The sequence below is a fragment of the Sinocyclocheilus grahami genome, unplaced genomic scaffold (genome assembly GCF_001515645.1).
Source record: "Sinocyclocheilus grahami isolate Dianchi unplaced genomic scaffold, SAMN03320097.WGS_v1.1 scaffold96.1, whole genome shotgun sequence".
In the NCBI taxonomy this organism is placed as follows: Eukaryota; Metazoa; Chordata; class Actinopteri; order Cypriniformes; family Cyprinidae; genus Sinocyclocheilus; species Sinocyclocheilus grahami.
The window spans coordinates 2,150,857-2,164,953 of record NW_015505275.1 but is presented as its reverse complement, the minus strand read 5'-3'; the positions used below and the strand labels follow the sequence as shown (position 1 = coordinate 2,164,953).

The following is a 14,097-nucleotide window of genomic DNA, read 5'->3' as shown; positions in this document are numbered from 1 at the left end:
GGACCAGCTAATGGTCAGTTTAGATCAGCTAGAATCCATTTGCCATGTTTCAAAACACAGCTACCAGTTTAAGTGTGCTTTTACACTTTTTGTTTATTTGCCTGGTCCAAACCCAAATTGGACTGATCCTCTTCTCCCTGCCCACACTGGACTGTGTTCGCACTGTGTTTTTGGTTCTGAACCATGGAACATTGCATCATCAGAATGGGAACTGTTTAGCCCTGTTGCTAGGTAAGGACTATGCAGGAGAAGATGGCGAAATTGATGGATACTGTTGCTTGCTCGCCTCACTTTTGTACTTTTGTCAAATTAGGTTTTGTTTCCAAAGCACCAACACAAAATGGCACATGCATCTATTTCTCACAAATAATGGAAAATTTCAAAAGAATGCGGCAGTCATTTTCTTCTGAAGGTTAGCAGAAATTAGATATAAATTATTTCTTCTTGCAGTGTGTCAGTCACACCCGAATTCAGAAAACAGCATTCATATTATCCAAACGAACCAGACTCTGATATCAAACAAACCCAGGTGAAAACCTAAAGTGCTAGTACAAAAACCTCTTAAGCTGGATTTTCTCAACTCAGTTTATATTCACCTGCTGATTAAATTCAACAAGTGTTCAAGTCATTTTATTTTAACCACTTTAATTTGAATTTTTTATGAAGACAATTCTGGTCTAACAGTGTCTAACATGTATTTTTAAGTCTTCAAACCTGCAGGAATAACCCGAGTGGACACGGCACACACAGTCACAGCCCTTCACAATGCTCTCAGTCCCATACGCTGGAATGTGCTCTATTTAAAACGGCGAGAGTCAGTGTAAAAATGGACCTGCAGTGAGAGGAGATGCACGTTCCTGTAGCAGAGGAGAATAAATAGGTCTTAGTCATTCTAAAGCCTCGCTAATGCAGCATCTCTGCCTCTCGCAACCACTGGCTCACGCACATCAAACGCTGTTGTGGGGCATTGCTCCGCCTTCTCGCCTGCTGAATATGCATGATGTGTTAATTCCTTAGCCACGTTAAATGAAAGGTCGAAACAAAAGCACATGCCCGGCCTGTTCCTGCACAAGTTCATCGCTGAGAGGCTGCGGTACACTATTGGAAACACTCGGTTACGCAAAACAAGTGCTCACGCTCAATACTCAAACACGCGAGTTATAAATGACTTAAAACTTCACTTTGAAGTGTTTATGTTACCAGCTTACATTACTGCAACAGGCACAGAGGACAAGAACCGACCACAAAGCTGCAATAATCAGAACATTATGGCTCTTCAGAAATGCTCCTTCAAGCCTAACATTAGACAACGATTGCACACAAGCACTTGGCCTATACACTCTAATGGGCAGAAGCCTCGGTCGGGCACAATTAAGGAACTGAACCGTCCCTCTCATACAGATATTCAAAAGGAGCCATTAAAAATCTACTGACTGTTCAGGCTAGAACACGCTTTCTCAGCTGCATGTCATCCAAACTGGGTCAACTTCCCTCCCTCCTCCCTCGTTTTCTCTCTCTCTCTTTCTTTCTCTCTCCCTCTCTTTCTTTCTCCATCCCTCCCACCGTTTCTCTCTCCATCCCACCCTTCCTCCTCCTAGAGTCCTGAAAGCGCTATTCTCTGCCTGGGAATATTTGCCGTGCAACAGAGCAAGAGCATGCAACAAGAACTCTTACCGCTCTCAAAATAGACACCTCATAGATACACAGACCTCATTATGAATGACTGAAAGGTCTCATGAATTATTTGAATCTCCCACTGTCTGCCAGATAAGTCACATACTTCTATGTAAATAAGGATCGTTAAATCTTTCTAACATTTATACTATCTGCATTTAATGACCTCTTCGGGGAGGAATTCAGGGTTAACTACTACAAAACCTAAAGGTTAAACATTTAACCTCATGCTAATGTGAATTTCAGCTGTTTAAGCTGTTTTATTTTTACAACCATTTTTATCCACTGGAACATTAATCAATTTAATACATATTTAATCATTTTTTCAAACTATTTATAATCAAACAGTAATACATTTTAAATAATTTAAATTTAAATATGTTTTAAGTACTGCATGCAAGCACAGAGCATAAAGACGATGCCTTTCACAATGTCTATTCTCATCAGAGGTAACACTCTCTCAAGTGGCTGCGCAACAGCTATAAAAAACCTCCCTCTCTCTCTCTGAGCGCCCGGCTGCTACTTGTAGCTACTGAAGTGTGTCCGAGCAAAGTTGCCTGCAGACATTGCTTTTCAAGACCTCCACCTACACCAGTATGGACATGCACACAATGCTATAGGGATGCAAACTCACTCTATATGATGAGAGCATCAGAAGGAACAGCATGCTTTATGTTATAGGTGTCATGGTTGCGCTGTTTGAAAGGAATGTGCACATATGGATTAGTATGTTATTAAAATGACTAAAAAGACACAGGCTGCTTAGATAAAAACAGAAAGGAAATTGCTGGACTGGGAAACATATCTGAGTAAGAGAGGCTGTGACAGACAGCTGAGGTACTAGATACTGTGGAGGATACATATGTCATCTATAGTACCTTGCTTTAAAGGAACTGGCATTTCTGCAGGAACATGGGCTGTTTTAGTAAGGGACACACTGCATGGACTTTCATTCTGCACAGTGAAACGTGAAATTCTCAACTCAAAAACATCAAAATCTTTTCAAATTTGGGATATTGTCATAAAGTATAAAATACTGAAGTGTGTTAACCAATGTTTTTGATTGTTTCTATATTATAGCCTACATATATTATTTAAATAGATATTTTTGAGCCCCTAACACTAACTACTGCACAACATGTAAGAAATATTGCTCTACATCAGGGTTTATTTTGTGATAATGATAATCTCACTAAACATTATCCCACTTATTACACTCCTACTCACCAAATAAGTAAATTCTTGGACGAAATACTGATGAGAGTTGAAATTATTTCATAATCAACCCAGTATATTACCTTAACGCTTCCACTAATAAAAACAGTCAACTGCAGCATACAAAGTAACAAATACATGAACAAAAAGGAAAACAGGTCTCATCGCATCCACTTGCTGGACAAAATTTTAACAGCAGTCTGAACTGTTGGAGATATCTGTGAACATTTAAGATAATCAACTAATCAACCTTTTATTGTTAGTGCTTTATTCAGTTTTAATATTTGAATGTTAGTGGGAAGGAAAAAATAGATATCAATATGCATATGCGAAAGATATCAGTTGTGCTCATCTTTTGCAGCTCCTTTGAAGGCATCTTGAGTAAAACATCCCTATGTTTAACAAAGCATATACAAAAGAGCTGAAAAGGAAGAAATGCAACCTCTTTTACAGAATATGGACATTCGTTGCACATAACCTGCATAATTTTTATATTGCAATCCACTAAGATCATTTTCATTACAATCGATAAATTGGTCGCAAGATGAAACCAGTTGGGTTTGTGTGAAACAAGTAGGTGCGGGTCGCGTCAGCAATATTTTGCAGGCAATACATGTCCACTTTCTATTGTATAAAGCACAGCTCATAGTCACTTTTCAAACCAATCAGCTTGGACACGCCAAATCAGCTTTAACTGAAATAATTTACAGCTCTAAAATCGCATTCTAAAAGAGATCTTCAAACTTGGGTATGGCAGTCCATTACAAGACACATAAGAGCTAACAGCAACTGACATTGTTAAACGTCATAATGTTTCTTGAGGCAACCTATTTTGAGTATTTCAATATTTAAGTGCAATAGCAGAGGGGAAGATTATCAGGGAATAACAACACGGACTCCTCAGTTAAAACTTGTGGCTTCAGGACTTTAACACTGTAGCCTGTATACTACGGTAAAACCTCTATACTACAGCGGACTATAATGCAGCTTTTGACATTTTTTACTGTAAAATTTTCAGCACATGCAAAATAAATAAATAAACATTGAACATAAAAAAAAACTTAAAATACAGTACAAGAGGTGTTTTGCTGGCGTAAGATAAAAGTCGTGAGTCACTTTTTCTTATGATCTAGCTATTAGTAGTAGTACATCAACAAACTCTTAATGAATTCTGTTCTCTGACCCGTCTATCTGTTTTCGAGTACAAGGCTTGCTTTAATAGCCTCTGATCTAATCCATCAGTTGACACAAGCGCAATTTCAGCCATTGCTGATTGTAACCTCATGGATATTGATTCTGCTTTCCAGAACGAAAACAGCGATGTCATTAATAAGCAGTTTCTTTGACTAAACCCAATCCAATAATCACTTCTGAAAATGTTTATTCTGAGATCAAGCATGGTTCGAGTTGTAAAAGTAAACCTGCTTGACTTGAGAGATTGTTATGGGGTTTGTCAGAGAGACGAGGACCCCGGAGAACACGGGGAGTACAGAAGACGCAGGAATCACTCAAGGGATGCTGTGATCCTAAAGCAGAGAGACAGGGACGAAACAGCAAACAGATCAACGTGTGTGGCCCCTCGCACAGCTGTCTCCGGTTAAATAATGGCTCCTGCTGATTCCATCCTGCTAGCACAATTACCCAGAGCTCCGGAGACCGGAGCACAGACGCTCAGAATGCTTGGATAATGATTCCCAGCAAATTGATGACACTGGTGGCCTCGTTTGCACAAGCTAGATTAACCTGAGCGGCAGAGTTTGGTGCTCCTCGCTGAACAAGAACTGAGCAGATACAGATGGATCTGCAGTAAAAGCTGCCCTTCGTGGTGTGTGTTTGTGAATTGGATTGCATCCTAACACAAAGGCAGTTTTTCTTGCATGCACAGTCACCAAAACTCAACTCAAGTGTAACGCATCCCTCACCTTAAGTGGTAAAACAAACACCTAATCATGTGGATTGCTAACATTTATGTGCCATATGCCGAGCACCACTTGTAAGGATGGAGAAGCATCATGCAGATCTGCAGCCTCACCATGAAACCTGTTGATTTGAGGTAGCAAAAGTGCACGCTTTTCTTATCCAACAAAGATTGTGTGGCGAGAATGTCACCCTGAAGGAAACGCAGCACCTGTGGAAATTGTTCCCTCTGGACTTCCCTTATCGCCACTCCATTATTTCCATTATATCAGCTTCTGGTGCTACATTAAAAACAACCAATTGCTACTGCCGGAGTGGATATATTGAACCATAAATAACCCATAGCAGGTTTTCACCCATCCCATCTCTTGGCCTGCGTTGCTTCGTCAGTGCGTGTGCATTGATTTTCATTCACCAAGATTAATTGGCCTCTTTAATAGACTAATTTCACAGAGGAACGGCAATAATCAGGGACAAATGAGCAATAGACTCGGTTTGTTTACTTTGCCTTTATTATGAAGTGCTTAAAATGCCTTGTGTCTTGTGCTTACATCATTTGAACATTGGCTCAAAAAGTCGCAGGACATTTTTTTGTTTTTTTTTGTTTCTTGAACAGGTGTAGTGGATTCATCTACAGTAAAAAGGTTTTTCCTCTTCAAATGAGTATCTACATGAAGATCACCTCTCAAACTGAGCTGTTATTCCTCTTTCAAGGTATAAAAAAGGAAGATTGAGCTAGGTAACATCTACCTGAATCTAGGGTTTTTGTGCTACTTTTTAAGGATTTCTTCAATGAAGTGCGTTCAACCTCAGGGACACCCAAACTGGAGAAAATGAAGCATCTAAGCTGAGCTAGAAATGCAGTGTGAGTGCATTACAGAACGGCCATGCAGATGGTACACCTTCCTATCGCTCCAGTCCTTTTCTTGTCCTTGCGTGTCCCTTTGAGTTAACCTCAGAAAAGCCATTGCATGTTCCACACTTCTAGAGAATGGTTCTGAATTGCTTAGAGTGGAGTTACAGCACTTTGGGCCTACATCCTAAATCTACGTTTAAATTCGAGGCAGGCAGTGCATAAGCAGAGAGCAAAGAAAGATGGTTTCGACTTATGGATTTCGTCTCACTAAACTCTACATTGGCATTTTCCCTGATGTGGTATTTTTAAATGTTTATTAAGAGTATTGGATCAAAACGTACCTGATTTAGAAAAAACTGCTATAGGTAATACTTTATTACTTTCAAAAATACCATGCATTATGATTATTGCTTTTTATATTCTTATGAGAACCCCTAGAAATATTGCCCCCTGTACTATCTCTACATTTTGGCAAAATTATAAGCTTTGTGGTATTGGCATAGATTTCTTTTCTTTTTGCATGCATTAAGTAGGTATACAAAAAATAATAATCAAATAAAAAAACAAACAAACAAACAAAAACATTTTAAAATTATTACAATGGATCTAAATGCTTTGGCATGTTAATAAGACTGGCGTAACCCAAAAGGCAACGTTATTGAGAAAGAAAAAGGCCAAATGAATCATTAAAATAAATAAATACATAAATATATGACAATCACACTTTCAGTGCTTCATAGAGAATCATACATCCTAGATGAAGTAATAAAAACAGAGAAAAATAAATAAATATATAATAAATAAATAAATAATACCAGTTTACCTCGATTGTGAATACGTTTGGGCCACTTGCAGCAGTATGATAATATCCACTGACAATACAAAAGAGTTTTATTTTAATGAGGAACATGGTGTCACTCAAACCTTCACTCGACGCAAGTCAAAGTCAAGCACTGCGCAGCGCCGAGGTGAACTGTCTGACCGTCATTTGAGGACACGGGTGCTGAAGTGCATGCGAAGGTTCCATATTCCTTTATGGTCAACTTTGCGAGAAAGAAATATAGAGAAAATTGTGCTATTACTGGGATTCATTTTGATTGTGGGACATAACTGGGTAAGATAGCGTAATCATCCTAACACGTGACGGGGGTGTGAGCGCTTACAGACCGGAAGTCACGCCTCGACGGACGCGAGCGGCGAGAACGCGCCTTTAAAGCACGCCGACTCGTAATGCTTGTTCAGGTAGGACTTGAGCGCGAAAGTTTTGTCGCATCGCTTGCATTTGTAATGCTTAAACGCGGAGTGGGTCTGCATGTGCGCCCGCAGGTTGGAACGGTCGGCGAACGCTTTTCCACAGTGTGCACATCCAAAGGGCTTCTCGCCCGTGTGAGAGCGCATGTGGCCCTGCAGTAGCCAAGGTCTGCTGAACGCTTTCCCACATATGTCACACTTGTGCTTGAGATCATGGGTAAGCAGGTGCATGGCCAGGGCTGGCATGGACACGTAGGCTTTCCCACATGTCTGGCACTTTTTGGCCATCTTACTGTCCAGGCTCCGGTGCGTCTGTTTGTGCCTGCTCAGGTTGGAAGACGTCGCGTAGGTTTTGCCACATTCGTTGCACGTGTGCCGCTGGAGGGTCCGCGAGCCGCTGAGCACTTTCCGACGGGACCTGCCGTCTGTGATGAAGAACGCGTCCACGGCATAACCTTCGCTCACTGCGTTGTCGCCGTTGATGTACCCGGATGTGATCTCGGATTGCGGGCTGTCAGGCTGGTCCGAGTCAGGTGCCCCGTAGTCGCTGTGGTTACTGTCGTAAATCGGTCCTGGAGAAGGTACTTTAGTGCCACCGTCACTTTCTCCATCGTAAACGGCCGGGGTGATGTAGTCACTGATGTAGCCTAGCGTGGAAAGAACAAGATCTTTTATTCAATTATTCATATTCACAAGGGAATCAGGTGAGGACAATGGGATTCGACGATGCAACGGTCACTTTTCCGCTCAATTTATCTCCACCTTGGCAAAGGCGACCGGCGACCAGATTGTGCCAGTGCACTTTGAGATTCATTATGTGTTTAACAAATTCAGCATTTCTCTTTGAATATAATTAGACTTAATGACCACTCACTACAGGAAATTTCAAACAAAATAGGTGTCAGCTTGACTTCACATTATTTCAGGACAAATCCGTGGAGCTGTGAAGGATGCCACATTTACTGTGGACTTGCAGTATGAGCACAGATAGCACTATTCTTTACAGTGGGAGATTAATTACCCCCTTCTAAAGGCACCACCATAAGCACAGTGTGGTGTGCGCAGCTGCCCTAAGCGTTTCTTTGATTTGCAGAATAAACAAACACCTAAGCTCATCTAGAAGTGACTGGGCTCCAAGTTGCTGAGAAGTTAAGCTTTGTTACCAGCAGCAGATTTCCATATGGCATGCATGCGAATGTTACCATGCGTTTTCAGTGCTGGAATCCCACTAATTATGTTTGTATTCCCATTATGGTTTCACATAAATCACAAGTAAAACCACCGAGGTGCTTAATCCCGCTACTATATATCTACTTTCCTTCCTGCAGAGTTTAATTCATAAATGAACCCCAAAACCATTCTTCGCAATTTCAGATGTGTTTGATTGTGGTTGCAGCTAAAACTCTGCTTGTATTAAGTTAAAGAGCGCTAAATCAAAGGGAATAAGCATTCCTTTGCATTTACCTTTGTCGTGTATCCGAAAGCTAAGATCGGTCCTGGACCTGCCGTACGCGCGCTCAAGTTCAGTGGATGAGAAATCATCTAGCTTCACCTTTTTCACCAAAAAAGACCTTGGCATGTTTAAAGCGCAGAGCGGAAAGCCTCTTCCAGCACGATATCCTCGCTCTATCCACCGCACAGTAAAAGAGTTGGTCCTGCAGGGCTGAAAGTCAAACACCTGAGCGAGGGGGAAAGACGCGGAAGCTCCGGAGCTTCAGTTGTGCGCAAGCCGTTCCGCACAGGCGAAATGCAACTTCAGCACTGGACAGCAGCAGATCCGTCAAAGTGCGCTCAGACCCAAATGGAAGCGCTCCAAAAATGGGCAGCTTTAAATGCGAGCACGTTTCCGGAGGAGCGGTTGTTAATGTTAAAGCGGGGAGGGAGAGAGGTGTCCGCTGGCGTCTCTGCTCGCGCGGGGTCGGTTTGATGTCTGAGCTCTGCTGATCAGCTACTGGGATTTATACGCGCGCGATCAGGTGGGAGATGGAGATGGAAGTGCTTAATTTCATCCATCAGAAATCTCCCGGGAACAACATTGGACGAGAATGATTTATTGATGCTGTTATTCGTCTCTCAGTCTCATTTTTCCTACGTTCACGGCTCCCGCCATGTTTCTGCGGAATAAGAATGTATTGTTGTGAAAAGTCTATTTACGACAATCTGAGTCTCATCCAAAAAATGCACATTACATAAATCAAAGCAAATCACACATTTTTGGGGGGATATATTTTGTTTTTTAAGAATAAAAACATTTTACAGTCTTTCTTTCCTTCTTTCTCTAACAGTAAGCATATATATATTTAAAAAAATCAGTGACACCTCAAACTTGGTCTGTTCCTCGTTTCCAATGGTCGTTTTTTGCACCTCTATTTTGAAAGCTTGCACAAAATACATTCGACATCCATAGACATCCCATAAAAACTCTTCGGATTGCTCTTTAACCTATAGTACATAACAAATATTAACAGAGAAATCTTCATATATTCATACATGTTAGCAATATCAGTAGCAATATATTTTATTTAAATTATATGGGCATGTGCTTTAGATATATGTTGTTTTTGTGCCACAGATGTTCAAGAAACATATCCTTACTGTTTTGAAAAAGAAAAAAACCCACCAAGGTCAGAAGCAGACATCAAGTATTACTGAAAGATGATTATCAGAGAATACAAATGATCTATTGAGATGCTGTTATACCTTTTCAGACATAAAATGCACTCAAACATGGACTTGTTTAGGTTGTTTAACCAATATTACTTTTAATCTCTCTGTGATTTGTATTAATGGAGTTAGGTTTATGAAAATGATGATTTTTTGACAAAAGTGACGCAAAGATAATATTTGGAATCTAATTTTAAAAGTTTAAAAAATAATGAAAACACTTTATAGCTCTTCTTTCGTTCTTTCTTTCTATGACAATAATAATATGACAATAATATAATATAATATATCTTCAATCTTAATCTTCAAACTCACTAAAAGGTCAACCCTTTGCATAATACATGTTAACACCAAAATATTTCTCTTAATATATTCCTTTGATTTAGAAACATTAGCAGTAATTTACTTGACAAATTTTTTTTCAATGTAAAAAAACTACCCACTTAATCTGAAACAAAGTAGTGCCAAGTTCATTAGACTTTTATTCAACTTCGAATTTCATGACTTTCATAACTCAAAAACCCATAACCCACAAGTAGAAATGACAAACTATTTTGTGTGTGTATACTGTAACTTAAACGAATGAAAACAAAGATGCTGTTATGATGAAAACTATTTTTTACGCTGCATATTGTTCTTTTGGCACAGCAACAAAATATAAAGAAAGTCCTTTGTGTTTTCCCAAAAAAAAACTATGACACAGAGTTCAAAGGCCAATATTATTGACCCTAACCCTACTAGTTATTATTAATTATTTGAGAATATAAAGTAAGCTTTTCAGACATAAATTACTCCCAAAACATGCCTATTTTCTATACTGTTTAACCAGTATTACCTAAAATCCCATCCACTCTGAGCTATCACTAACTAATCACCTACCTAATCTCTCTGTGATTTTTATGACTTCAGTAAAACATACTACATTGGCAAACTAGGGAAACAAACAGCCAAGATTCCACTAAAGTTAGTGGGTGGCACCGCAGTTCACACACTATGTAATATGTACTAAAAACTCTCTCTCCTTCCTCACTCTCCCACCACATTCACTGCAAATTGAGGATGATGCAAGTGATGGTGGGTAATTAGGATTCTCTCCTCCTCTTTGTCTCGAGCGCTTGAGCGATTTAAGTCATCACCACGCAAGTGTCAGTGGGGCTGCTGCGGATCTTTGCCTCAAGCTCTTTCCTTTACAAGAGTCAGCCTCCATCTGTGCCTTTGTAGTTTCTTCATCCTGATGAGGAGAGAGGCTCCAAGGTAATTGCCTTGAATCAGTGAAATTGCATTTCTATACTTGACAAGCCTTTCTGTGAAAGAGTAACATACCGGAGACTGGGAATTCCGTTTTGGAGAGCGGAAGAAAAGAGAGGAGAGAGAGATATCATTTAATTCTGCCGACAGTCAAACAATGGTGTGTCAGAAGTGATCAGAGGTTACATCCTTCTGAACCGTAAGACAAGGAGCCAAAGAAGAGAGATATTAACACTCGCTCGGAGACGATATTATAGCCTACTCTGACACGTAAACTGACGCGCACATACAAAAGCACATGTTGCGTTAACAATCTACCCCTGCATTCATCTCCCTGCGGATCACCAAAAGCCTCTCGGATGTGTTCCCAGGTCACTGTGATGAGCTCGATCACTCAGAGCGGACTCACTGCCAAAACAAACTGACCTGGGATCGACGTCATATTGAATTCTGTATCCTGAATAATAGCGGAGATCAGGGACGGTTGTAACATGGGCTGAGTTGAACACCTTCAGTTTAACCACTGAGAAACGGGTATCATACATGACCACCAACCCCATAAGGTAAAAGTGGTGTAGATGCTGTAAGGCTCTGTGTATGAAAAGAAAAAGAATTAAAATAGGGTTTCAGCACGATGTGCTTGAACCCCTAAAAAGGAAAAATAAACAAAAACAAATAATAAAAAAAACATCTAAAAATATCAAAACTTCACTTCTAGTTTATAATTTCATTTGCAATCATGGATTAACTGATGTTACATAAACTACAGAACTAACATCTCAATAAGCATATTTGCCTCTTTATGATATACACAGTATGTACAGTATATATATATATATAATATATATATAGTATATAAAACACACGGGCCACACATCACGATGATTGATGGGTAAACAATGGTGTCAGTTTAGGCTGCAGGAAATGACACTGTAGTTACACTGTAGTCCAGTTAATGAGAAGTCCAGGAACCACTGTATTTGAACATCATAATCAGGGCTTTACATTTTTTTCCAACTAAATTAAATCCAAAGTACTGTATAATGTTAAATGATATTATAATAAATAAAATAAAATAGAAAACATTTTTAAATCTATTAAATATTGTTAAACCTATTTTTAAATACTAATTGACAACTTTTTTAATTAATTTGTATTATTTGTATTAAATAAAATTTGTATAACAAATAAAATAAATATATATATATATATATACAGTATATATATATAATATATATATAGTATATAAAACACTAATTTTCTCTCATTTTTGTTTAAAGTACTAAAATAACTAAGACTAAAACCGAAAAATTATATAGATATAATGAATACAACAAAAACACTAAAATATTACAATTAAAATGAAACCAGAAAATATAAAAATAAAATCTAATTCAAAATATGAATAGAAACTATAATAGTAGATCAATGATAACAGTGACACACTGCTTTATGTATATTTGCTCAGTAATTTGTTCCAACTTGTTTGTGATTTTAGAGTTTGGGCTGAAGTTTGAGCAAGGTTGATGGGGGCTGGAATATAATTCTGAAATAATTCTGAAAAAAAAACTTCAATTTGATTAACAAAATGCACAATTTAAACTTATTTCTGTTTTCCAATGTGTTACATCCCAACCCATCTGTTTCAATTCACCCTGGTAGTGGGGTAGTTGTAATGGCAGCACATTTACATTTATTCATTTTAGCAGACGCTTTTATCCAAATCAACTCACAATTGAGGAATACAACAAGTGATTCATCTTAAAGAGGCAAATAAACACAGGAAGTGCTCGTAATACAAAGTTTCAGGCATTGTTCAGGGCACTTTATTACTCTTTTTTTATTATTAATTTATAATTTAAAGAATTAAAAAGGGCAGAAAAAATAGAAATACACACCTAAATTAAATGACTGAACTAAATAAATAAATAAATAAAAGAAGTAATGTAGGAAATATGCTTCAAAGACTGGGAAAAAATCTGTCAATGACTTGCTGACGTGCACCAGCCATGTATTGGACCCGGAAATAACGTCTCTCTCTCTCTCTCTCTCTCTCTATCTATGTATAAATTATATTATATATTATTATGTAAAGTATAATATTATACACTATAATATAATATAATATAATATAATATAATGTTTTATTATAGTTATTATATCCGAGTTGTCTGGAACGCGGCATTAGGTTAACATTTCAATAAACGAGCGTGTAATACTACAATTACGAGCCATTCTATAAGGTGACATTTCAGCACTTGACAAACGGATAGCGACTCCTACGTATCACTTAAAGGGGTGTTATTATGCTTTTTCACTTTTTCAACTTTAGTTAGTCTGTAATGTTGCTGTTTGAGCATAAAAAAGATCTGCAAAGTTACAAAGGTCAAAGTTCAATTCAAAAGGAGATATTTTATTTAACAGAAATCACTTTTCAAAAACTACAACGAACGACTCGTTTGGACTACAATGCATATTTTCCGGGATTTGTGAGATCACAAATATCGATGCATGGGATGAGACCTGGTTGAGCTGCACTAGAGAAGGCAACGAGTGTTATCACTATGTCGGAGACACAGTAGCTTTCCCAAGGCAGACGAATTTAGAGTGGTTACAATCATCCGGGTTTAAATCGCGCTCAAATTTATTCGCGCTCAAATTTATTTGCTTTTGACGCAATATTTACACTGAATCTCCTTACTATGGTAAGGGGATGAAATTTCCCGACCAGGTGCCGAGTGCTGCCAATCACAACACACACTGGCCCAGCTAACCAATCACAGCACATTTCGTATTTCAGAAGGCGGGCCTTCATTTGATACAGGAACTATTCGAGCCGTTCATGCCAGACTGGGGAGAGAGGTGTTGCAATAATGTAAAATATGTGAAAAATAATGTGTTTTTCGAACAACCAAGTATGAGAGCCTGTTCTAGTACACCCCCAAAACAAAATCAAGACTTTGTAAAAGAGCATAATAGGACCCCTTTAAAGTACGGCTACGTGCGATTGTGTTAAGTGCATTTTTGGGAAACGCACGTGAAACAATAACGAACGATCGTAAATTGACTCGTAGAAAACGCTCTTAAACGCTAAAATCAATCGTTATCGAGAAACGCAGCCCAGATTAGTACGATTTTAAGATAAAAAATTAGACGACAAAGAATTAACTTGACGGAGCTCAAACTCAAACCACACGGCAGCAACAGAAAGCAAAGTTGTTGTTGTTGTTTTATTTAAGATGAAGTCAAATGGTCATGAAAGAGATGAGTTT

General features: G+C 38.6%; 1 protein-coding gene across 1 annotated transcript; it reads right to left on the bottom strand.

The window, feature by feature from the left end:
• Nucleotides 1-6,210: 6,210 nt before the first annotated feature.
• Nucleotides 6,211-8,951, bottom strand: LOC107587804 (transcriptional repressor scratch 1-like). Its single transcript, XM_016275735.1, has 2 exons — nucleotides 8,378-8,951; nucleotides 6,211-7,560 (listed from the first exon to the last, which is right to left on the bottom strand). The coding sequence occupies exons 1-2, from the start codon at nucleotides 8,490-8,492 to the stop codon at nucleotides 6,836-6,838; spliced, it is 840 nt and encodes a 279-aa protein (XP_016131221.1). The 5' UTR covers nucleotides 8,493-8,951; the 3' UTR covers nucleotides 6,211-6,835.
• Between the last annotated feature and the right edge of the window lie 5,146 nt (nucleotides 8,952-14,097).